General features: G+C 41.0%; 1 protein-coding gene across 1 annotated transcript in view; it reads left to right on the top strand.

Moving 5' to 3' along the window:
- The window catches only part of mmp24 (matrix metallopeptidase 24), a gene marked incomplete at its 5' end in the record, with an annotated part of 30,589 nt that extends 14,727 nt beyond the window's left edge, over nucleotides 1–15,862 (top strand). The window contains 2 exon segments of the mRNA XM_034227218.1: nucleotides 3,276–3,542; nucleotides 8,900–15,862. Of these exon segments, the coding sequence (XP_034083109.1) occupies nucleotides 3,276–3,542; nucleotides 8,900–9,264 (632 nt within the window).
- Between the last annotated feature and the right edge of the window lie 11,800 nt (nucleotides 15,863–27,662).

The following is a 27,662-nucleotide window of genomic DNA, read 5'->3' as shown; positions in this document are numbered from 1 at the left end:
CAACTTTTTTGTTTCAATTTCTGCATGTGCACACCGCCCGTTATTCTCGTTTTCGGTTAACTCGAATTGGCAAGTGTTTAAAGCTCTCCTATCATGCAAATTGCACTTTTTGATATCTGTTATACATATGTGTGTGTCCGGTGTGTGTCCGGTGTGTGTCCGGTGTGTGTCCGGTGTGTGTCCCGTGTGTCCCCGGTGTGTCCCGGTGTGTCTCCGGTGTGTCCCCGGTGTGTCCCCGGTGTATCCCCGGTGTGTCCCCGTGTGTCCCCGTGTGTCCCTGTGTGTCCCCGGTGTGTCCCGGTGTGTCCCCGGTGTGTCCCGGTGTGTCTCCGGTGTGTCCCCGGTGTGTCCCCGGTGTATCCCCGGTGTGTCCCCGTGTGTCCCCGTGTGTGTCCCCGTGTGTCCCGGTGTGTCCCCGGTGTGTCCCTGTGTGTCCCCGGTGTGTCCCGGTGTGTCCCCGGTGTGTCCCCGGTGTATCCCTGTGTGTCCCCGGTGTGTCCCGGTGTGTCCCGGTGTGTCCCCGGTGTGTCCCTGTGTGTCCCCGGTGTGTCCCCGTGTGTCCCGGTGTGTCCCCGGTGTGTCCCGGTGTGTCCCTGTGTGTCCCCGGTGTGTCCCGGTGTGTCCCGGTGTGTCCCGGTGTGTCCCCGGTGTGTCCCGGTGTGTCCCCGGTGTGTCCCGGTGTGTCCCTGTGTGTCCCCGGTGTGTCAGGAGACTCACAAAGTGTCAGGAAATAAACCCTCTCTCTTTTCCTCCGTACCCACATCTCTAAAAACGGGAAACAACGGAGCTGATCCAGATTTGCTGCGTTCGATATGACGTAATATCTGAAATGTTGGCGGGCTTTCGACCCACGGGCCAATCAGAAACTGTTTTTTGAGCAAAACACTTCATAGACATGTTTTTCATATATTTGTATATATGTGAGACCTTTAATATATGCCTAAAAATATCCCCGGGCGGCGTTCATAATGAGCCCACTGCTCCTAACAGGATGGGTTAAATGCAGAGAAACTATTTTGTTACATAGTAAGTAGGCCTACTGTGTAATGACAATCAAAGTATAAAATAAATAGTAATAGGAGACCTTTAACTTTTAATTCAGGATCAACTGGCATGCATTTTTAATTAAGAGGATGATTGGATTCATTATTATAAGAACTCAGGTACCAACCTGTCTGCAGATGTAGGAACACTTAATGATTCTTTCTCAAGAACACATTTGATGATATAAACGCTGCACTTTGTTTAATCCCTCCAGACGTTTAATTTGACTCCAGTTTAGCATTTGTATCTCTAACTAGTTATCAAGATATGCAGTTTATATTGTCGGCTCCTGCAAACTGAGATTAAAGTCTGAATTTTAAGAAAAAAAGTCAGACTTTTGAGAAAAAAATTCAAAATTCAGAGATTTTCTGATAAAATTCAGACGTTCCTTTCCTTCATATCTCTGGCCCTGTTCCTCTGCCATACGTGTTTTATTTGTAGGTTTGTATCGTGTGGCGGTTTCCTTTCTTTCACAAATACAAACAAATACGTTCGGCTGAGTTTTTCTCGCGGAGTCACTCTGAAAATCAGCTCGAGAGTCTTCAGTAGAGAACGTTTTTTCGGAAACAAATAATAATAATAATAATTCCTTACATTTATTAAAGCGCTTTTCCAGATGCTCAAAGCGCTTTACAAATACACATTACACATATCATACATGCAATGGTCATCACCAAATCTCTGTCTGCCATCTGCTGCAGAGTAACGAGACCTGACCTGCTCTCCTGCAATATATTTAATAAAGGGTGAGATTCAGAAGGACGGTGCAGCGCGGGAAGTAAAAGAATCTCTGTGTCTGAAACCTCCCTCATCCCCCCACTGCTGACTGTGGACTCACTCTCTCTCTCTCTCTCTCTCTGACACACTCACACACACACACACACACACGCACACACACACACACACACACACACACACACACACACACACACACACACACACACACACACCGACATCTTCTGATGGAGTGTCCCGCTATCTCGGCCAGCCAGGAGCAGATATTAATAACTTTCGCTCTCTCAGCTGCAGACTCTCTTTCTCACACACACACTACACACACACACACACACACACACACACACACACACACACACACACACACACACACACACACACACACACACACACACACACACACACACACACACACACACACACACACACAGTGACACACAGAAGTGGTGATTCTTGCACACTTTTGGAAGCATGTGTACCGCACTACACACACATTAAACTGAGGATTTGTTGTTGTGTGTGTTTCGTGTTTGCAGGTTATTTTCTTCTCAATGTTCTCAGTGACTTAAGAAGAAAACACTCTCAGTAGTTTCTCCGGTTCACAGCGCTTCATTTTAAAACTATTCTTACCGTGTGAGAGATGTAGGAGATGGCGTGCACAAAATCTAAAATAACGAGAGGCTGTAGGCACGACAGCCGAGGTTGGGTTTGACCGAGAGTTCAGAATAACTCCTAAGGTAGGTTCACATACAGCCAAGGCTATGCATATATGTACTGAGGGCTCTTATAATGATAACACTGCTATTAGTGTTCCTCCTGTAATATATAGTTCATTTATTTAAGTGACTGCCTTGAGGAAAGTGTCTTTGTCTGTTCTTATTGTTCCCATATGTTGTTCTTTCAGGCTTTCCAAAGAGCTTTCTGTTTGGTCTGGCTCATTGAATTGCCTTGCATGAGAGCTTTTCTACATTAGCTCTATGATGTAACCTCCTGTTGTTAATCTCTCTTGATCTTTTCCCACATTTATCCTCTGAACAATCCCCACTGCTGATTGTGGACTCACTCTCTCTCTGCCTCACACACACACACACACACACACACACACACACACACACACACACACACACACAGACACACACACACACACACACACACACACACACACACACAGCACACACAGACACACACAGACACACACACACACAGACACACACACACACACAGACACACACACACACACACACACACACACACACACACACACACACACACACACACACACACACACACACACAGACATCTTCTGATGGAGTGTCCCGCTATCTCGGCCAGCCAGGAGCAGATATTAATAACTTTCGCTCTCTCAGCTGCAGATTCTCTTTCTCACACACATCCAGTTCCGGTTCAGGGTACATATGACTCTAAATGTTAGCGGTTAAAGGTCTTAAAATATGTGTTGTGATAACGTGCTGACCTCTGTCCCCCCTGCCCTGCAGGAGATAAGTTCTGGGTGTTCAAGGAGGTGACGGTGGAGCCCGGGTTCCCCCACAGCCTGGTGGAGCTGGGCAGCTGCCTCCCGAAGGACGGCATCGACACGGCGCTGCGCTGGGAGCCCGTCGGGAAAACATACTTCTTCAAAGGAGAGCAGTACTGGCGCTACAACGAGGAGAAGAACACGGCGGACCCCGGGTACCCCAAGCCCATCACCGTGTGGAAGGGGGTCCCCGACGCACCGCAGGGGGCCTTCATCAGCCGCGAGGGATGTGAGTATCTATAGTGATACAAATGATAATAATACATTACATTTTTACCAAGTCAAATTCCTCGTACGTGTCAACCTACCTGGTAATAAACCTGATTCTGATTCTGACCTTCCAATGGTTCAATTACATAGTGCAAGAGACATAATGGTGCAAGAAAAATGCATGAATGAAGAAAATATAAACATCAACAAATTGTTTATCCCTGTGAGGCCCCAGACTCTCACTGTCTGCAGGAGAAACACACACATCATCACTTCCACTTGTCAAGGCCTGACCTTGTGACCTTGTGGCGGCCTCAGAGGGTGTGAATGTGTATTTGTGTGTGTGTGTGTGTGTGTGTGTGTGTGTGTGTGTGTGTGTGTGTGTGTGTGTGTGTGTGTGTGTGTGTGTGTGTGTGTGTGTGTGTGTGTGTGTGTGTGTGTGTGTGTGTGTGTGTGTGTGTGTGTGTGTGTGTGTGTGTGTGTGTGTGTGTGTGTGTGTTCAGAGGTGGTGACATGGTCAGTGGGGCATGTTGTCTCAGTGTTAGATGAGAAGCTGTCCTGCAGGGACTTCAGAGGCAACAGGCAAGTGTGTGTGCCTGCGTGTGTGTGCGTGCCCTTGGATCATTGTTGTTGTTCTGTATTACATATAGAGTAAATGTAGTTTTTAATAACCTTAAAGCTGTTATTGGGGCAAAAGTTACAAATCTACACATCTGAAATATAATTATCATTTTTATTTAAATGAAATATAAATGTAATTGAATAAAAGGAAACAAGAAATCCTGTTTTACAGATAGTCTTTGTTGTTTGTGTGGTTGGTGCCTGATGTTAGCTTACACCAGTGGTTCTCAAACTTTTTCTGTCAGGCCCCCCCTTTGGAGAAAAAAAAAAGTCGGGCCCCCCCAACACAAATAGTCAGGCTCAGTGGCGGCGCCAGAGATTTATTTTGGGGGTGCTGTGGGGTAGCTTGACGTTTCATAGAGGGTGCTCAAACATTTAGGGTTTCCCATTAATGTCCCGGGCGCTACAGAGGAATGTTCTACCTAGGGCTGTGCAATTAATCGTATTTTAATCGCGATTACGATTATGGCTTGCGACGATTATGAAAACAGCATAATTGACAAAATACGATTATTTTGCTGGGTGCGCTTTCGCCCCTCCCTAAAAGCCCACTCGGCCACGTGGGAGTGACATGTGTTGTGAGTGTTCAGCGCGAGCGAAGATGTCAGAACAAGAGCAGCAACTCGTTAAAAAGAAGGGTACAACTATTTCCACTATTTGCAAGTACTTTGCCATTTACATTTCACATCGCTAAAGATATGTGCCCAGTTAGCACTGTTAGCAACCAGGGCTTTAAGCAACTTGTGAACACGTTGGACAAGCGTTACGCGATGCCGTCTCGGTATTATTTCAGCAGGTCTGCGCTGCCTGCGCTATGTGACAAATGCCGTGGGGAAGTTGAGAGAGATGTGGCTTCAGCTGACTACTTTGCTACCACAACAGACCTATGGTCTAGCCCAGGGGTGCCCAACCAGTCGATCGCGAGATGTGTCTAAAAATAGAACAACAATATTCTGTTTTATCGTTAATGTCCTGTAACATAATCTTCCTGTGCCAGAATAATGCACTTGAACGCATCAAAGCTTTGTGATTGGCCGGCGTCACCCCATGTGTCGGGGCGTGGCTGAGGGTCTTCAGTACAGGTGGCAATATTGTCCCCTGCCTGCACTCATCTCTGAAACCAGACCATGTAAACAGGCTGATGTTTCTTGCAAAAAATCTTTAAGAGATGACATGAGCAGTCCTACCAGCATTTACCATGGTGGCCAACACATTTTTATTTGGTCTTAAATTGTAGTTCAACATTTATTTCCTGTTACTTCTGGACCATGACGGTTGGCCAGCCTTCAACGTTTAACTGAGTGGAATATGTTGAATATGTTTTACCAACATGTTGGCTATATGTTAAGGAGTGTTCAGTAGGTTGTGACAGTGCACTGCATCATATTTGATTTAATTTATTTTGGTCTAATTTATTTTTATTTATCATATTAATAATATATGTTTTGGAAGTGCGCTCCAACATATTTGTTGATCTTGTTTATTGGTAAAATATTATTTGTTTTTAAAGTTCAATAAATGGTCAATGAATAATCGTCAAAATAATCGTGATATCAATTATTGACCCAAATAATCGTGATTATGATTTTTGCCATAATCGCACAGCCCTAGTTCTACTGCAACACTCCCCACGCAGATACACAGTGTGACAGTTACAATGAAGGCTCGATAATCAGCTCACGGCATATAGGTGTAAGCAGGGGTCAAGTGCTATTGGTATAGGTGGTGTGTGGACCTCACATAGGGGGGTCCGGGGGCATGCTCCCCCGGGAAGATTTATAAATATTGAAGTTAAAAGCATCAATATGGTGCACTTTGAGAGCAACATGAAGAGATCTATGGATACATCTCTCAACACCCAGATGAAACAGAACTGTTAACAGATTTACTATTTCTTTATGGATATTTTACAAATCACTCCCTTTTAAACTTTATTCTTTTTTCAATGTCATATAGTATTTCATACCTGTTTTTAATTTATTCTCTCTCTCTCTCTCTCGCTCGCGCACACAAAATGGCTCGTTCCACACACACACAGAGCCGAGCTTTAATGAAATGCAGAGACCCAGACGTAATAGTACTGTATCATATTATTTTCGAATCAATCATTTTTCAAAATATGATTTTTTCTTTTTTATCTTTTTTTTTTTTAATAACCATTTTTCCTCCTGGTCTCTCGTTCCCCCCTGTCATGCCTCTGCGCCCCCCACTTTGAGAACCACTGGTTTACACTAATATGCACTTGTGTTGAGTGTATGTTTGGTGAGTGTGTGTTTGGTGAGAGTGTGTGTTTGGTGAGAGTGAGTGTGTGTTTGGTGAGAGTGTGTGTGTGTTTTAGTGAGTGTGTGTGTTTGGTGAGGCTGTGTATGTATTTGGTGTGACTGTGTGCTTAGTGAGAGTATGTGTTTGGTGAGAGTGTATGTTTGGTGAGAGTGTGTGTTTGGTGAGAGTGTGTGTTTGGTGAGAGTGTGTGTTTGGTGAGAGTGTGTGTTTGGTGAGACTGTGTGTCTGGTGAGGCTGAATCACTTCAGGTTTCCTCCCCCTCTATATCTCCCCCTCTGCATCTCCCCCTCTATGTCTCCCCCTCTATATCTCCCCCTCTGCATCTCCCCCTCTATGTCTCCCCCTCTATATCTCCCCCTCTGCATCTCCCCCTCTATATCTCCCCCTCTATATCTCCCCCTCTGCATCTCCCCCTCTATATCTCCCCCTCACATCCCATTCTTCACTCAGCGGCAGCGTCTGTCTCGCAGGCATTACATGATATTGCCCTTCAATAAGAACGACCACTGAAAGACTGTAGCTGCCTATAACCAACGTGTCACAACAGAAATGTGATTTCCTCTAATGAGATCCTGCGTCACGGGGATGAACCGGAGCTGAGCGAGGCGGCTGAGGACGCAGACGGATGATTTCCAGTTAGAGAGGGGCCTTTTCTTAAAGAGAGAACTGATTGAGTGTGTGTCTCCTGAGAGTGAGCTCTTGAGGAAATATTGAGTGATCATAGTCATGTGGAATTTGGCCAGGGTGGCTTGAAATTAGATTGACATTTGGTTCCATGGATACAATTCAACTGTATTTAATTAACAGTTGTGATGTTGATATTTTTTTAATTCAGTACATTTTGAGGAAATCCCATCCATCTCCTATTTTGGGGACTCAGCTCCCAAACTGCAGATGTTGGTAGATTTAATTGTGGTTCTGGGTTGGGACCCCCTTTTACGGAGGGAGTGTGATGGCTCTCCAATGGCAGTAGGGCCTATTTTTTTCTTATTCAGTAAATGTTGAGTAAATCCCATCTTTCTCCTATTTTGGAAGTTCGTCCGGGATTTGAACCCGGGACCTATTACCCACGTAAACTTCAGATGTTGCTAGATGTGATTGTTTATCTGGGTTTGGAACCCCTTTTTACGGAGGGAGTGTGATGGCACTTTTGTTTTGAAATTCTGTAAAAGTTGAGGAAATCCCATCTATCTCCTATTTTGGGGGCTCGTCCGGGATTTGAAACCGGGACCTATCACCACCTAAACGTCAGATGTCGCTAGATTTCATTGTGGTTCTGGGACCCCCTTTTTACGGAGGGTGTGTGATGGCACTCCCATTTCAGCAGGGCCTATCTTATTTAAATTCGGTACATTTTGAGGAAATCCCATCCATCTCCTATTTTGGGGACTTGTTAGGGATTTGAACCCGGGACCTATCAGCTCCCAAACTGCAGATGTTGGTAGATTTCATTGTGGTTCTGGGTTGGGACCCCCTTTTACGGAGGGAGTGTGATGGCTCTCCCATGTCAGTAGGGCCTATTTTTTTCTTATTCAGTAAATGTTGAGTAAATCCCATCTTTCTCCTATTTTGGAAGTTCGTCCGGGATTTGAACCCGGGACCTATTACCACCTAAACGTCAGATGTCGCTAGATTTTATTGTGGTTCTGGGACCCCCTTTTTAAGGAGGGTGTGTGATGGCACTGTTACATGTTGAGAATAATCCACACTCTCCCATTCTTTGCTATCACAAACTGGGCGTTCGGCCGTGATTTGAACCCTGCACCTATAACCAAGTAAACATCAGACTAATCCCTAATTTGAATGTGGTTCTTGGATTGGGACCCCTTTTTAATGCAGGGAGTGTCAGAGGTACAGTGTTGAAAGGGGAAGATACATTTCCTGAAATGTTCCACTGGCTCGGGAGTCGAACTCTAAAACCTGAGCTGTCCAGCTGCCGGAAATTGGCACTTTCTTTTAAGCAGATCAGGTCTTTCTCCCATTCTTTGTCATTAACAATTGGGGGTTGGTCCGGGAATTGAACCCGGGACCTATCACCATCTAAACTTCAGATGTCACTAAATTTGATGTGATTCTGGGGTGTGACCCCCTTTTCTATAGAGGGGATGCGATGGCCCTCTGATGTTAGCAGGACCACCTTTTTTTTTATTTGGTAGATTTTGTTTACTTTGTCAATGTTCCTCGAGTCGTTGATGTGGACTACTGAAATCTGTAAAACAAAAAGTTGATAAAGTCATGTTTTCAAAACAAGTTTCCCCTTAAAATGATGATTAACGATGACGTTAAATAGATTTTAAATTAAGTTGGGTTCAGCTTGTTTCAGGTTGATGTATATATTTTTAATCTACTGTGTTATACTGTATGTTGCATGCTTTACAACTGCAACCCACTCATTTACCTTTTCTGATTCCTTGACTCCACCCACCTTTCTTTCTTCATACCTCCCTGCCCTCCTCATCCTCCCCTCTTCAGACTACACCTACTTCTACAAGGGGAAGGAGTACTGGAAGTTCGACAACCAGAAGCTGACGGTGGAGCCCGGATACCCGAAGTCCATCCTGCGAGACTGGATGGGCTGCGATCAGTCGGACATGGAGCGCTCTGGCAGCAAAGGGAACCGTGGAGACCGCCATCTGCCGCTAGACGACGTGGACATCATGGTGACCATCAACGACGTCCCGACGACGGTCAACGCCATCGCCGTCGTGATCCCGTGCATCCTGTCGCTGTGCATCCTGGTGCTGGTGTACACCATATTTCAGTTCAAAAACAAAGGAGTGCAGCAGAGCACCATTACGCAGCACTACTACAAATACCCTGTTCAGGAGTGGGTATGACAGGCAACACTGGTTTGAAGAGGTCATGGATTAAAGAAGACGGTTGGCTAGCTAATGTTGGCTTTAGGCCAGGATCGCTAGCAACAAAAACAATGGAAAGTCAACGCTGAAAGACGCTAATTGTGCTAGCTTGTGATGAACAGACGGACACTGAAAATGCGTGTAGGTTTAGACATTTGATCAGTCTTAGAGAGAAGTTCGTGCCTGTCTTGTGACACAAGTGTAAAGCGGCAAGTTGTCCGATTATGACTTTTTCCCGTTCCTCAGCGGGGAAGGATAGCAATGGCTAGGATAAGCGAGCGAAGTCCACAAAGACTCCTGGAGGATCTGATTGGATAAGGACAGGAAACACACCTCTCTTTAAGTGAAACGGGGTCTCATCAGCGACACTGAACTTTGACTTCTCGGACCTAAAACACAACTCTCCTTCTCAGTGGAAAAAAAAAAGAACGAGGATTCGGGGCGGAAAGAATACGCTCCTTAAAGCCACCTCCAAGTTTGTTCTAACAACAACTTGTACACGTGAACTACTTCAACTTAACGACAAGAAAATAAAGAATAAAATATCTAACTTGAAGAAAACATGTAGGTAGAAAGGCCATATTAAAAAAACAAAAAAAACAAGGATCTCTCTCTTGATCTTTTAATTTAATTTGTATTTATTTATAGTTGTATGGACCTGCAACATTGTCAAAGAGGACCTTCTTCTCTCTTCACTTTACACAGCAACACTTTGTCAGCATTAACTAAAGGATTTGTCAACTTTAAACTCCCCTGCTTTGATTTTCCCAGCATCGACTGAAGCATATTGATAGAAAAGATGAATGACATTTTAACAGCCTTATCTCTGTCTCCAAACATATGTGCGCATATTTAACAAGATGAACGCAAACCAGGGCTCGTATTTATCAAACTTATAAGTGAATTAATCACACAAAAAAATCCTTTTCATTTACTTCTAATAACAAACTTCAAAAATAAAAGTGTCAGATGTTTTTAGTGATTGTTCAAAAATACAATTGGCTATGATGATGATTTTAAACTACTTTTTATTATTCTGTGTGTGCATGGATTGGATATTAATGCATAAGGCAGGTGTACAAACAATAACAAAACTAATTGTATTTATTGTGTATCTTATATCTTTAACTTACTTTTTCAACCAGCAGGAGAATTTTGGAATTAGTTGTTTTTTTACCATTTAAGCCAATTTCCTAATAATTGATCTCTTTTTACACACTTCAAACATATTAAAATGCTTGTTTACAGATTGTTATATATTTTATTAATTGATACCTGTGATTTTGGACTTTTAAATTACACATTTTGCACTTACTATTAAAGCAATTTTCTAATAAATGAACAATATGAGATATGTAGGGTTACACCTTCAGTCTGATTGGCTCTACATACATGTAATTAAGCTTCCCTTATGTTACACTTTGCTACTTGATAAATGTCTCTCACACTTAAAATAACTTTTTTTAATGGGAGATTGAGTTTTAAGTGTATTCTTAGAGGTTTGGTAAATACGGGCCCTGACAGAGCTACGGTAGGTATTTTGATCCTCGTCGTTGTATTTCTCTCTGCTCCTCTACATGTGAGTGGATTAGAGATTTGCAAAAAGGAGGGGATAGAGAAGGGGGGGTGCACAGAGGATACATGTGGGTCTGAATTAGTATGCCGTCTGCAGCAAGGAGACGTCGACCGAGCTTAATGAAGTACTTCTGTTCCCAAGCTCTGACACGGGCCACTCGTCCTCCTCATCCTCCCTCCGTCTCTTCTCACCGTCCATCTGTCTTTCCCTCTATCTTTGTCCCATGATTTAACAAGTGCTTTAATTGTTTGTTGAAACTAAGGAGCTTGTAATTTGTCTCCAGTTTTCATCAAAAAGTGCCAAAATGTCTAGTCTTGGCTCTCGATACTTGACTTTTGCCTCTCAGAAGGATTTTATGACACTTTTTAAACACGCCTTGTTGTATTTCTGTACTTATGATCATTAGATATGTTTAAAGGGAGCAGGAATGTTTAAAAGGTGTTGGTGGTTTCTGTGAGCAAGGAATTTAATTTACAGGGATTTAAGTACTTCAATAGGGGAACATTTGGAGAAACTTTGTGAACTAAGACAATGTAATTCTGACATGGTGACATGGAGGCATGGTTACAATCCCAGTTACAAAAAGACTTAACTTAAGATTTGATAAAACAGATTGAATACTCTCATTTTATCACATTGAAAGTTGCCATGCTCAACTTTAATGAAAGGATTTATGGTGGTGAAGAGATGAGGTTTCTTTCTGTAAGGCAGACCAGAATTGAGCTAACCAAGGGTTCCCTCCACAAAAAAACAATGGGATTTTTGATCATTTCAGAAAATAGCGATGCATGCACAAAAAGGTACATTTTCTTTATAGCTACACGTCTTGTAGAACAGCAGCACTGCAGCTCTAACTTATTTTAATACACAAGCTGCTCATTTAAATGTTATTAACTCCATTGTGACTCATAACGGTTCATTTAGAGGCCAGTCGGATACCCAGAGGGATTCTGGAGTCCCCCGTCCACGACCCCCCCCCCCTCCCAGGCAGGAGATCACACACTGAGTCGCTGTCTTTGTGAGGAGATATTATTAACTAAACTATAAATATCCACATACTGATACTGCAGCAGCGCATCACTCCCAGTGGGGAAAGAAGTACGTTTTAGTTCAATAAAAGTAGCAATACTAAATTGTTAAAATACTCTGCTAGGAGTACAAAAACCTCCTTTCAAAACCTTACTCACTCACTCGTAGTGGAGTATAAAGTACAATATTAGCCTCCAAGCTGTAGTGGAGTAGAAGTATGAAAAGGCCCAAAATGAAAACACAAGTACCTCAGAATTGAAAAGTTAAATACTTGAGTAAATTTACTTCATTATGTTGTTTTTCCACATCACTCTCGAGGCTACTTTACATGTAATCGAGTACATAATGTCTCCAGCCCTGCATTACTCACAGAGCTCTCCGTCCTGCAGTAATTGAATGTGTTCCCTCCGTATATACCTGTGCAATGACTTGCTGCTGTCGAAAGCAATTCAGCACAAATCCATGTCGTTCAATGTCCCGACGGCGCTTAGAAGAAAAACATGTGTTCCTCGAGGGAGTAGAATAAACGCGGAATAAGACATGTGCTTCTTTTACCATTCAGCCTGTACACGTTCAGACAGGAGGGTCGTGGGAAACATGAATGTCTATCTTGAGAAAAACTGCCTGTTAGACCAATTTCTGTCGTTCGTTATACACATTTTAAACATATAGAAAGGAGTTATGATTCTCAAATTTGGGACGGTTTAGGTTTATTTCACTGTTTCAATGACTTTATGAAATACACTTCAGGTGTTCTGCTTTAGTGCACTTATTATTACTACATAAGAGGGTAGAAATGATGTGTTGTTAATATAATACAGTGTGATTTAATATGAGGGATGGTGGGAGCAAGTTATTCCACCCACATGTAATAATAATCATATCTCCAGTTTAATGTCACACACCGTCATTGTTGTCCTTGGTGCTCATTCAATAGAAGACACCTGGCGTACGGGATTATGACTTCAGTGTTGCTTTCAGGGACTTCCTGCAGGTTGATTAAAACACCTTTCTCTTCCTGACACGCTGCACTGATGCAATCGGGGATTAAGTGCCTTGCTTCACGGCACTTCAGCAGTAGATGTTTTAAGGAAGAGAGCTTCTCGTGCAGTTTTTAGAGCTGATTTTTACTGGGATTTTCTGAGGCGTTAAAGCCGGCAATTTTCTGGTTGGTTGCACGTCTTTGTTTTTTACGGTTTAGGCTCCTGTTGCTTCGACTAGGAATGACTCCTGTTCTCACTTCATCCTCATCAGGTTACAGTGTTTATATTAAGTCATCCAAACAAATTGCATTCCCATTCAACAAATGTACATTGTCAATAACTTTTCAAGGGAAATGTATTTTCTCCCGATTAGTTTGAAATGTTTCCTTACCTTAGTATATGGGACACCCACTCTCCAAGGTGAGTTATCATCATGCCCTATAAGCTTGTGCTTGGTGCTCGGAAATAGGTCTCTAATCAAAATCTGTTTAAGATGATATACACTCCTGTGTAAACTAAAAGTATACGTTGACTTATTTTAACTTAAGTTAGCTTAGTCAAATGTCAAACATACATGTTTGAAGCCAAACTGTGATCTTTGACTAAACATTATCAAGTCCTTTTGTTGTTTTTCCAATTTAATAAGTGCAAAAATGTATTTTTTTTGTATGGGGATGTCATTTCTAAAAGGAACGATTGTTAAAGGGAAGCGTTTGAGAGGCCTGCAGTCCTTAATAAGAGAGGGAAATGTGTTACCAAATGTTTTTAAGAGAAGGGGTGTTAAAGTGCAGGTCACACGTGATCTGAAAGAGACACCGTTAACCCCCTGGGAGAAAAAGACTGAAGCTGTGTAAATATGAACTGAGTTTTACAGAGAATAGCAGTTTACAAACGTACAGTGTTCTTCAGCAGATGTCTGTTAGTGGAAATGGAAGTAAGGTACTTGAAGAAAACATACCGTAGTGATTTACTGTCGCCTATTCATAGACACATAAAGACTAAATATATGTACATGTGATTTTTAGTTTGAAACCTATTTATTCAGGTTCTTTACTTAGAGGGCAAAGGGTCCTCTGAAGATTTGCCTCTTGTATGGTTATTGTACGCAGACCTGGGACAAACTGCGGTAGGGATTTGTCCCAACATGCCACCATTTGATCCTCGTCTTTGTTCATGTTGCACTCCATCTCTTTGGACATTTCACACCACTTACTGTGCGTCCTTTAAGGTGCTTCCTAAGAGGAGGGAAGGAGCTTAGTTTCAGGTAGAAAATAAACTAAAAGAAACACAGAAAAGTTTTAGTCTTGAGAGAAGCAGCGTGGAGGGGTCATTTTGTCCCGGGTCTGGTGACGTTCTGGTGGCTCTGGACAACAGTGAGTTGCCTTCAAAGAGAGACTTAGTTTTCTGGTGAAGCCACTCCCAAACAGCACTGACACGTTCTGTAGATTTTATTTACCGTAAATTCAGAAAACTACTCTCTTCAATCCATAATTACAATCACAATGATGCAGATTTGTCTTTAAGTTGTACAAACATGTGGACATCTGGGTAACGCTTGGTTTAACAATCTTTAAAAAACATATGTAATTGTAAGAAGGTTATAAGGAGGCATCCATTTAAATTGGACAAACTAGTACACTTCGAATTTCAATTCATCGGTATAATGACTTTGACCATAGTTTGTATAAAAATATCAGAATCAGGTTTATTACCAGGTAGGTTTACACGTACGAGGAGTTTGACTTGGTGTCGTGGTGCATCAAAACAAGAATTAAAAACACAGGTAGAGAACTAGAAAAATATAAAACATATAGTAAAAATAACAGTATTTACATTGCAATGGAATGGAGTGATAAGGAATAAAATATGGAATAAAAAATCGGCAGTAATACAAAATATTGTTGTATATGGTTTTCTTCCCAAGCGCTTCCATTGGAAGAGGCGGCCATTATGAATAGCAAGGTTTTAATATTCAAAATAAAACTTAACCTATCATTTAGGACATTTAACCTTAAAAATGTAAGGTGTAACATCGCCTTACAGACAAAACAAAAGAGTGTATTTCAAACTGTTAGTATGAATAGTTGTCCCACTCCATCTTGTATTTTGTTCCAGCAATGGTTCTATTACTACAATTTTACAATTTGAGTGTCTATGTCAGCGTGAGCTAGGAGTGGCTTCCCGTGGCTAAGTCTTCCTTTAACTTGCCTGTTGTTGCCTTTAGTTTCTAATGTTCTCTTTTCTTAAAAAGTAAATACATATATGCGTAGGTGAATAAAAACATATCAAAGGTATTCTGGGCAGACTCTTTGAAGTAACAAGATATATTAAAGTTCTTTGGATAATATCACGACTTCTACTAGTACTGCTTCGAGGGAGATGTTATCAGATTATAGCTTTAAGAGAGATTCAGTTTTTTCTTTTCTTATAAAGACAAAGAAACGTTTTCTGTCAATACCTTCTGGTTTCTTTTTTTGGTTTGGGGTTTTTTGACCAAATGGTTTGATTATAAAATCTAAATGAAAAAATGTCGACCATGGCTCACTTCTTTACATGCAAAAAGATGCACCATTTTATTTAATTTTGTTTTGTTTTTGTTGAGTGATCTCGACGTCCTCTCCAGTCGGATGGCAAGTATCAGCTCATGTAAATATGAAGACCAATGTATTTTTATTTCTGTCTCATTTGAGATGAAAGTCCTGATTATTTGCACATGATGTTGGACCATTTTTATGACAATGCTTATGGTTGATAGGCATGTTTACGTTTATGACTTTCTGACGACTTTACTGTAATTTCACTTTTATTTCTTTATTATTTAATAAGACAAAGTTTTATTATTTAAAACGCTAACATATCTGGAGCAGAGAAGATTCTTTTGGTTCTATGTTTGGTTTGGTTTTACTGTCCCACGCCAATTATATACCAATAACACCATGTTCTGTTTACAATGACATGTCAATAAAGGTGGAAACTTCATTCTCTAAAATGTGTTTTTATTCAAACATTCAGACACACATGCTCATGGATCATTTTGAATACAAGTATACTTTTAAAAGAAATTACAAATATTGACTTTCTGTTTGAATATAGGCCTACCTGTATTCACTCTCTGTCTCCCGAAGAAGCCCCCTCTGCTCTGCTCTGATTGGCCAGTGTTTCAGTCCCTGCACCATTCGTGTAGCCGTGAATGACTTTAGCATCACTTTCTACAAATATATCAATTGTTAATTACACGAGTTTAAAACTCGATTCTGATTGGTCACTTTGGAAATTCCAGAGGTCTGTTATTTTTCATTAGCAGAGTGTTGTTGAGGAAAACAGACTGTTGCTAATGTCAACCACTGTTGCTAAGGAGAACAGACTGTTGCTAAGGAGAAAAGACTGTCGCTAGGGAGAACAGACTGTTGCTAAGAACAACAGACTGTTGCTAAGAAGAAAAGACTGTTGCCAAGGAGAACAGACTGTTGCTAAGGAGAACACACTGCTGCTAAGGAGAACAGACGGTAGCTAAGGAGAACAGGCTGTTGCTAAGGAGAACAGACTGTTGCTAAGGAGAACAGACTGTTGCTAAGGAGAACAGACTGTTGCTAAGGAAGCTCTGATCAAGGGACTGTTACTATGAACGTTATCCCTTACAGAGTTGTGACATGAGAACATTTTGAAAGTCCTGACGGCTCATTTAAAGGCACAGTTTCTGAATATGGAGGTTTTTCTCTGTGAATTTAGCGATTTGATACCTTTATCAGTGTTCAAAAAGCACCGACACCTACTTTACAATTAAAAAAACACTCCCTGTTTCCAAGGTGTCCCCTTTAATAAGGTAACCCAGTGATGGATCTGGAGCAGGGCCACGTCTCAAACACACCTCTATCTATCACCTGGCAAGCACACTTATACCTGGTCTCACCGCTCTGTCCTGTTTGGCTTACTGTGTGAAAGCTCTCGTTAATAGAGACAAGTCCTGGTCAGAGGCTATTAGAATGTCATTTGTGACTTTAACCAGAGCTGTCTCTGTGCTATGATGTGTTCTAAAGCCAGACTGAAAATCTTCAAATAAATCATTGTTTTTTAAGTAATCAGCTGTTTTGCGACCGCTTTCTCAAGAATCTTTGAGAGGAACGGAAGATTGGAAATAGGTCTATAATTGGCTAAAACCTCTGGATCGAGGTTGTGCTTTTTAAGAAGCGGTTTTATCACTGCTACTTTGAATGATGGTGGAACATAGCCTGATAATAAAGACATATTCATAATATTTAATAAAGAAGTGCTAATTAATGGAAAAACTTCCTTCAACAGCTTAGTTGGAATTAGGGTCTAACATGCACGTTGATGGTTTAGAAGAGAGAATCATTGAATTTAATTGTTCAAGGTTTATGGCTGAAAAGCATTCTAGTTTACTATCTAGTGTAATATTAGAACTTACGTTTCCAGGAGCTGTTGATAACACTATACTGGTCAAAGGCAAGAGGTCATTAATTTTGTTTCTAAGAGTAACAATTTTATCGTTAAAAAAGCACATAAAATCATTACTACTGAGTGCTATGGGAATAGAAGGCTCAATCGAGCTGTGGCTTTCTGTCAGTCTGGCTACAGTGCTGAAAAGAAATCTTGCATTATTCTTATTCTCATCTATTAATGAAGAGTAGTAGGCTGCTCTCGCTTTACGCAGTGCTTTCTTATATTCATTGAGAGTAATATGCCAAATTAAACGAGATTCTTCAAGTTTAGTGGAACGCCATATCCTTTCAAGTTGCAGTTTGTACTATTATGTGTTTATTTTCATTCAAAAATATACATCAAACAGACATTTTAGGTTGTAGTTCAATCAGTATTCATCAGTGTAACATAAAGCGCTGTATATTTCTGATTGTTCAGTGTCCACCAGTGAAAGGGCGGCGGTGCGTTCAGATTCTTCATAAAACATAGTTAGATTAGAAACTAAAAAGACAGAGACAGAGAAAAATGTAAAATACAGAACGAGGATGGGGAAACACATGTTATAGCTAATAATAGTCCATTAGTAAATCAATGTTGATGCTTTGATGAACAACAATTACACTGCCATTGAATATAAGGTTAGAAAATACAACATTTGATGTATTTAATGTGACTTCTGGTACAAACCTCCCCCACCTCCGGTCTCCTAAGTGAATACAGATCATTCTTTATTTAACCAGATACAGACATCTCTGTACATCTTCGTGAACTTCAGCAATTGCTTAGTTTGTTTTTCGGTGGCTCCATGAATCTCTAATGCTTTCACTAAGCAGTTGTTCCAGGACCACTTTAGTACCAGTTGGTGCACGAGATCATGAAACACATGTTGTCCACCTTCCTGTTTCCCATCTGGCCCTGGGGCAGCTCTCCTGGTGTGTCTGTGGGATTAAAACACATTTAATAAATCCTTATCTTTCTTTCATAATGTGTGCAATGATATTTATTCTTGCCATGTTTTAGGATCTTAAACAGTTGAAGATGACTCAAACTAAACAGCTAAGTCACTTTGGGGGAAAGGGGTGGTAAGTACTGTAATTACATCAGAGTCTTAATGTACAGGTACTAAGACAACGAATTGCAGTTAGCATCCAACCAGACATACCAACCCAGTCTCATGGCATTTCGTGTTCACCAACACGATTTTCCCCTTTTTTTTGTGTTGCACAGCACAATTTTTAAAGCAATGTATTTCTACTGGTAATGTGTTTTGTGCCTGCAGCACGCCTTTTTGTCCGGTTGGGTCGTGGAAGACCGGAAGCTGTGTGGTTCATAAAAACATGTTCTTACTCAATATCAAGCCACAATTATTGCTTTTATTTTAAATCGTGTAATTTCGGATTTTTGTTGCCGTCTGTGAGGAAAATAAATGGCTCAGAGCCTCAGGATACTGACATCTGTATTTTTAAATCTTTTTTTCCTTCTAATTTGTTATTCTTTTCAAAATAACACACTGTTATTTACTCACCAATAACACACAATTATCCTTGCTTTTATTTATTGGTTTAATTCCATAATCTCTGGCTTTGTTGGCGTCCGTCAGGAACTGAATTTCAAAATAAAAATAACCGGAAACAGACGTAGGCATTTCGAGCGATTACCCAAGATCCTCAGCTATGATTTAAGCTCGCTCATTGGATGTTTTAGCCGCAATGCATGCTGGGATTTGGTGTTTATATGATATGAAATCCGGAAAACATTTTAAAAGAATAAAAGAATACTTAATTCTGAGTGTGCTTGCTTTTCTCTTTGAAAGTCATCTCATAACGGCATTGTAATACACGGTTCGGCTGCATTGTATATTACAGATCTGCCGTAGTTCTTTATTTATAGAGCCCTGATGAGAAGACCTTTGGAAAAACTGAGAAAATGCCGCCGAAACTGAATACTTGACGTGGATCATAAATATATCAACAATTAAACAACATCTTCAATTTCTCTTCACACAATACGTCTCCTTGCAGTATCAACACTAATTCGGCTTGACTTTTACATTTGATCTAATTCACAGATAGGTTATATTTACACCATAACGGTGCACAGCTGATATAAAAGGACTGTAGTTTTTAAAGATATTACTGATTTGATTTGAATATAAGAATGTAAATACTGAGTCTGAAATAGTATAGCAATATGCTGTAAAATTATGTGAAAGCATGCATACAACTACACATCTTCAGATGTTGTACATACATAAGTGTCCTACACTAATAATACAAAGTTATTATGGCTGTGTGTACCTTGTGTGCACCGCCTAGTGGTTAAAGCACGTTATTGAATTATTGTTTTTATGTGTTATATTTGATTAAAAACATATTAAGAGTACATACTTTCATAGGAGGGAAAGTAGAAGGTCTGTGATAGAAATATAAAATATAAAAAATCAAGAAGATACTGTAAGTGATCTCTACAATAAAACAGTTTAGTGCAGGATGTAGAAAGATATTAATAGGAGGAGGTGCAAAACAGACAAACTAATTAACTTTTATTTAAACATGAAATAATACTTTAGATTAAGGTCTTCTTTTAAATAAGAAAAAAGCTTTGGGGGTATCTATCTACAGATACATATTAAGCCTGACAAAGTACTTAACGTCTAATATATTGCTTTCCTGCAATGTTAACTATGTTGAAGCACTTATTTTAACTGATATTATACATATGAATTATACTCTTATGTATGTAGATAGAATTTCAATCAGGAGAGACGTGATGTATGGAATACATATTTATTATCGGTCACATTATATAAATGAAACATAATGATGACAGTTCATAACAAGTGAATGAAATGGTGTTTTGGCGATTAGGCCCAGGTTTTGTAGGATATCATTCGGGAAGGGAAGAACCGTTTCCGATGAACCCCCCGGGTCTAGACACTGGTGGTGGTGATAAGTGGTTAGGTCCGGTTGGAAGGGAGAAGGTTAAGCTTGGTCCTGAGTTGAAAGCAGGAGGCGAAGGGGTCGAGGAGGGTTGTGCGTCAACACCTGGAAGACAGCTGATAGGAAAGGGGAGAGCATATACAGAGGGATTAACAGGTGCGACGATTAGGCTTGTAAATGGAGGGGAGTGATAGGTTAGCTGAGGAGTGGCGCTCCCTCTCATTTAGATGCAGGGAGCGAGTATTGCCATGACGTGCAATACGGAGTGATAGGTCTTCCTGTCTGAACTTGCGCTAAGCTTCATAAGAAATGTGCAGAATATGACAGTTTAATGGTGGAGGTACACACATATTGATAGATGTCTTGTAATGCACTGTTGAGGAACCTGTGACCTAAGATTTGCATTCATTGCATACACCGTAGTTGTGTATATGATATGTCAATAAACCTTTGAAAATCTTGAAATCTTGAAAGGGATGTGCAAAATAGCCATAATATACAGTCTTTAGTTAACTATTAGTAGAGAATAACGAGTAATGAATATACTTTATTACTCGTTTCCATTCATGTCAATTGCAGATAAATGTTTAGTCTTCTCAAGCACCAACTATCAAATATCTCTCCTGATTGTTGGCACAATCACCTTACCTGAATTTTACTCAGGTGTAACTAAAGTCTGATTTAAGGGTTGTTTATATTTCACATCATTAATCAGAATCTGCAAAGTAACTCAAATAAGTGTAGTGGAGTAAAAATACCAGGTTAACCTCTGAATTGTAGTGGAGTAGAATTACAAAGTAACAATGAGCTGTCATGTGGGTATTAATGCTGCGCATTATGGACACAAGCGATTTTCACCCATGTATTAATTATATGTTTTACATTTGATAACACCAATGTGTTTAATACTGGCAACTTCTAATTGTGGGAAAAACGAAAACGTTCAGTAGAGACGTCCCATAGAACATTTTGGGAAACACAATAGCCAGCATGTGTAGTTCTGGGGGCTGTTCGATTCCAGTTTTGGATAGTCTGGCGTGGTTTCGTTCCATTTCAAACAGCTGTTTGACACTCGTAGCTTGAAGATGAATCACGGGGACTGTAGTCCTAAACGATAGCTGGGGATTATGGGTAGTGTAGTGTCTTCGGCCATCCTAAACTCCTAGAGGCCTACGTCTGTTTCCGGTTATTTTTATTTTGAAATTCAGTTCCTGACGGACGCCAAAAAAGCCCGAGATTATGGAATTAAACCAATAAATAAAAGCAAGGATAATTGTGTCCACATCCATCCACATCCACATCCACATCCATGGTGTGGGCAGATGGTTTCTGTTTGTCAGCTTCCTCTTCTTCCTCCTTGGCCTTCTCCTCATGGCTCTGCTCACCTCCCATCGTCAGCCTCACACCTGAGCCAAAATACACAGATATAGCTTTTTTATAATCCAGACAGGAAGTTATTTTAATAATACAGTTAGCTGTAGCTTTGTTCTGAAGTTCTCCCCGTTGCATTTTCTAATTGGTATACTGAATGTATACAGTCATTATGAAAGGTACAGGAACTAACATCCCTAAATGAGTCAGCATTTGACCAATTCCCGTCTCCTCGTACTAAATGTGCTTTTGGTTGTTAGCCTGAAATAAGATCTGTGGTTAACAGAAGCTGAAGAGATTCGTAGTTTACGACATAAAATACATGAGTAAATACCCCACTGGGGAATTTAAAAACTGCAGTTGCTAACAAGAGTCTAAATGAGACGACAAAACGTCATCACTCCCAACATTAGCCACCTTTAGCTTAGCGGTTGTGGCGTTGAGTCATGTGTTTATAAATTATGAATGAATTCATCATCTAAACCCTCATTTTGTACAAGAGACATGAGCGACATGCTGGGCTGCAAACAGGAACAAAATGCTGCTGAATATTTTCACACTCGAGCTGATTGTATTCAGCAGTGACAAATGTAGATTGTAACCAGTGTGTCAATGGAGAAACAGAGTAAAGTTTGCCAGTGAAATAAGGTGTGCAGCTTTTAAACAATGAGAGATGAACTGCCTCACAGGTGTGTTACGGCTCTGGGCTTCTGACACAACAGCGGAGCAATAACTTGGGATCATTTTCACATAAAAGTTGATCATGACTCCGACCTTTACTCGACCTAAATATAACTCGTGAGGGGGAGCGTCTGCTGGACGGGCGTTAAAATGTAACCACAACTGAGCGAGCCACTGAGCCAGTAAAGAAGATAAACTGAGAACGATTAGAGACATGGAGCACAACTGATATTCCTCTTATACGCGTTTTATAGAGTGCATTTTTACTTATTCTTAATTATCTTTTTATTGCACATTTAGAGGTGGGGTAGGTCATTTTGGAGAAACCAGCTCGAGTGCGCTAGAATTTGAAAATACACAACCGGAACAAATCTGCCACTTCCTTACAGAGCCCCTAGACCAGGGGTGCCCAACCAGTCGATCGCGATCGACCGGTCGATCGCGGGGAGATTCCCAGTCGATCGCGAGATGTGTCTAAAAATAGAACAACAATATTCTGTTTTATCGTTAATGTCCTATGACATAATCTTCCCGTGCCAGAATAATGCACTTGAACGCACCAAAGCTTTGCGATTGGCCGGCGTGACCCCATGTGTGGGGGCGTGGCTGGTGGGCAGTGGGCACTATTTCGCTGACGTTGTCCGTGTCAACAGGAGTGACAGTCCGCACACACACAAGACCGCAATTATGGCAGAAGCAAAAAAGTCCAAAATATATAATTTTCACTCCGAGTGGGAGGATGATTATTTTTGTATCTATTCCAATTCAAAGTCCATCTGTCTCATCTGCAATGCGAGCGTGGCTTTATCGAAGAAGGGTAATTTAGGAGCGGCATTTCAAAACAGTGCACAAACGCTACGAGACGGAATTCCCTCCTGATTCTGCCCTACGCTCCAAAAGGGGAGGGGCCTGAAAGGACAGCTAAATGCACAGCAGTCCATTTTCACCAGGCCCAACAACAAGAGCAAGGCTGCTACCAGAGCATCTTATCGTGCCAACGCGCTTTTGGGGGACAGTAAAAATAACAGCAGCATTTCAACAGGTTTTTGATATGATAAAAACTCAAGTTAGATACCGTTATTAATCAGCTGTAAGTTTTAGTTTGTTTGAACTTATTCATTATAATTATTGTACAAAATGGTATAAGAATGCAAACTTAAATTGATTATAGTCTATCATCAATTCAGGTTAAGAAACTAGTGTTGCTTGCATCCTATTTTAAAGGCATTTCTTTTTATAATCTACTAAAATGCAACAAAAAAAGGTTTTGATTCTATTAATTTTGTCTTTTTTATTGCACTTTGGCAGCAGATTCCTGTGTAGCTTCAGATCTGAGTTGTCTTATTAGTAAGCCTCATTTATACTTTTGTATCAACACTATTTTTATATAATGGCAAAGAAAGGGTTCAGAGTATTTTATTTTTTCCCTGTGTCATATGTGGCAGCACTGTTCAATGTTTCTTGAACATGACCCACTGTAGTGACGTGTGAATAAACTCCAACTCTGTATCAACAACACTGTTGTGTAACTTCAGTTAAATACTTGTATGTGTGTAGATTAGAAAGAGGTAAGATAAAGGATCTGCAGTATTTTATGGAGTATTAATCGTACAAAGGTCAGTTTTATACAAGTAGAAGTGTGTATTTACCTGGTAGTAGGCTGTCAGTAACTACGCCTCTCTATTTGGACTGGTAGATCTCGGCAGACTGGCAACTTTAAAAGTAGCTCTCGGTTCAAAAAAGGTTGGGCACCCCTGCCCTAGACTAACGTTAAACGGTCTACTGTAATCAGGGGCGGACTGGCCATCTGTAGAATCTGGAGAACCACAGAACGGCCGGTCGTCAAGGGCCGTTGACGGCCAGCCGGCCCTTTAAAAAAAAATAGTTTAACGTCATAATTTAAATTGCGCTGACGGCGGCCGCTAATGCAGTTGTGTGGTTCTTATCTGTCAAATAATCACACACAAAGAAGAAAAAAGACCGGCCACACGAAGAGAAGGGATTAGACGCCACGGCAGACAGGGAGAATGAAAACACATGGATACAAATCTAAGAAAACGAAAAGAAAAAGGTGGGGCCGAGAAGGCAAGAGAAAAAAAGGTGAAGTCACTCGCAGGTGGAGCTTATACATGTCGCAAATTGACAGACCTTTTTGGCAGCAGCGCTGATACGAGCATTATCAGCAGCAGCTTAGAACAAGTGCAAGATGATGAAGAGAATGATGAGGGCGCGAGTTCAGATATACAGCCAGCCTCCTGCGTTCATGATGAGGGACAGAGTTGAGCTGCTGGAAGAACCAGCTCAACTGGCACACGTGCAGGGCAAGAGCAAGAGGTGGGTGAGATTGATCCCTTGAACTCAGTGGCATTTTCTCCTGGAGGCCAAGGGAAGCCAGGCTTCCCCTGTTTTTTATGGATTGTAGTTAATTGTAATAAATAAATAAAAACACTTCGTTTAGTTTCGGTAATTATGCTGCCGGCCCGTCTCTCCCCCATTCTCATTGAGTATTTTACAAAGAGTGAAACAGCGCCCCTCTAGATGTTATGGTGAAACAGTAGATTGCACTCTCTGTTGCGAGAGGAGGTCAGCCAAAATTGACTTCCCTTGGTGAAAAAAAATTGAGGGATTGACCAATCAGATGAGGCTCACGTCATGCCTCACAATCCAATCAAATCGCTTCAACTTCAGTTCGTACTGTATCACCGCCCTTAAAAAGTAGCACGCAACTGAAGCAAGTGCAATTATGGAGGGTGGAGATTTGGAGTATTTCATCAAAAATAATTGTACTAAACTTCCGCTACAGCAGGAACTAAAAACGAAATCTGATGACAGGCCGATGCCCAAACTGGAGCTGTGTACAGAGAGGGGAAAGGAGCGAATCGGACGTAAAACTTTAAATAATAAACTGCGGATTTCTAACATTTGACATTTCATGTGGCCGGACTGAGTCAGTTTCCAGGGCTGAATGTTAGTCCCAGTCCGCCCCTGGCTGCAATAGCCTCACTTTTAATAGTTTGCAAATCATTAGCTAGCACTAGTGTTTTGCAGTTGCTAGCAGCTTATTGGGATTTCATGCTAGATAGACAGATATAATAAATGAAGCATTATTGTTAGTTAAGCATGTCAGCCTGCAGCCCCACTTCCTGTCTCTCTCTAACTCATTGCAGATGACTGCACTAAAGAAAAGGGCACAGAGAGGAAACCAGTTGTAAGATGTTTAAAAGTTCATTAAACATAATATATGCTTAAATGCATTTCAAAGAAGTTGTGTTGAGTTGTGTTGGAGTTTGTGTTATTCTACATTTTGACACCAAGATGTTCTGATTTTACTGCAAATGTATATCGGTTATCGGTCTCCTTGATTACTAATAATCGGTATCGGTATCGCCTTGAAAAAGCCATATCGGTCGATCCCTACTTTGTACAGCGCCACGGCTTCCACAGATGAGATATTTGTATGGATTTGTTGTCAAAGCACTTCAGATATTCATTGCTATCGGGATGTTAAGAGCATTCCATGGAATATAACAACAAGTGTATCTCGAGCCGGTTTCTCAAACTTACCTACCTACCATCCATCCATCCATCCATCCTTCCATCCATCTTCTCCCGCTTATCCGTGGTCGGGTCGCGGGGGTAGCAGTTCCAGCAGAGAGCCCCAAACGTTCTTTTCCCTGGCGACATCAACCAGCTCTGACTGGGGGATCCCAAGGCGCTCCCAGGCCAGTGAAGAGATATAATCCCTCCACCTGGTCCTAGGTCTACCCCTTGGTCTCTTCCCAGTTTACCTACCCCACCTTTAATTTAACTTTTATGTTTAGATTAATATTGAACTCTATTCATACAAATGTTATTATTTTTAAAGGACATTTTTATTTTGACTTCTTGAATCTAGATAAACATTTTTAGTAATCTTTTTTTGCACATACATTGGTGCATATGGTATACCTTAAATAATGTATTTAAAGTAAAATGGTGGTATTGTTGCATTTACAGGACTGCTTTACTGTAAATCTGAAGGTTGCTTTTATGCTGTTGTGTAGTTTAAACAGTGCCTGCAAAGTAGTGTAACAGGTTATTCTGAGCTACTCATGCTTCATCCATGAGCGTCTCCGTCAGTGATCGTCCTGTGGCCTCACCTAGGGCTGTGCGATTATGGCAAAAATCATAATCACGATTATTTGGGTCAATAATTGATATCACGATTATTTTGACGATTATGCATTGACCATTTATTGAACTTTAAAACAAATAATATTTTACCAATAAACAAGATCAACAAATATGTTAGAGCGCTCTTCCAAAACCATACTAAACATATATTATTAATATGATAAATAAAAATAAATTAGACCAAAATAAATGAAATCAAATATGATGCAGTGCACTGTCACAACCTACTGAACACTCCTTAACATATAGCCAACATGTTGGTAAAACATATTCAACATATTCCACTCAGTTAAACGTTGAAGGCTGGCCCACCGTCATGGTCCAGAAGTAACAGGAAATAAATGTTGAACTACAATTTAAGACCAAATAAAAATGTTTAGGCCACCATGGCAAATGCTGGTAGGGCTGCTCGTGTCATCTCTTAAAGGTGTTTTGCAAGAAACACCAGCCTGTTGACATGGTCTGGTTTCAGAGATGAGCGCAGGCAGGGGACGATATTGCCACCTGTACTGAAGACCCTCAGCCACGCCCCGACACATGGGGTGACGCCGGCCAATCACAAAGCTTTGATGCGTTCAAGTGCATTATTCTGGCACAGGAAGATTATGTTACAGGACATTAACGATAAAACAGAATATTGTTGTTCTATTTTTAGACACATCTCACGATCGACTGGTTGGGCACCCCTGGGCTAGACCATAGGTCTGTTGTGGTAGCAAAGTAGTCAGCTGAAGCCACATCTCTCTCAACTTCCCCACGGCATTTGTCACATAGCGCAGGCAGAACAGACCTGCTGAAATAATACCGAGACGGCATCGCGTAACGCTTATCCAACGTGTTGACAAGTTGCTTAAAGCCCTGGTTGCTAACAGTGCTAACTGGGCACATATCTTTAGCGATGTGAAATGTAAAGGCATCTGTAATATCTCTGTGTCTCTGCGAGCTCGTCGCGTAGGCCGTTGCTCTGTACAATGCGTCCTGAATCGATGACTGTGATGATGTGGTGGATGAAGTCGAGCGGCATCTGCTTTTTGTTGTATTACTGCCCGGTCGTATTGCACTTTGTGGTTGTATTTCAGAGGATTAAAGAGATTGGTTGTGTTAGCGTGTGGTGCCAACACAACCTGGTAACTGTTGTGGAAATAATTATCATAAGACGCCAATTAGTAACATACAGGACAAACC

Source organism: Gymnodraco acuticeps, unplaced genomic scaffold (genome assembly GCF_902827175.1).
Source record: "Gymnodraco acuticeps unplaced genomic scaffold, fGymAcu1.1, whole genome shotgun sequence".
NCBI lineage: Eukaryota > Metazoa > Chordata > Actinopteri > Perciformes > Bathydraconidae > Gymnodraco > Gymnodraco acuticeps.
This window is presented reverse-complemented; position numbering and strand designations above follow the sequence as displayed.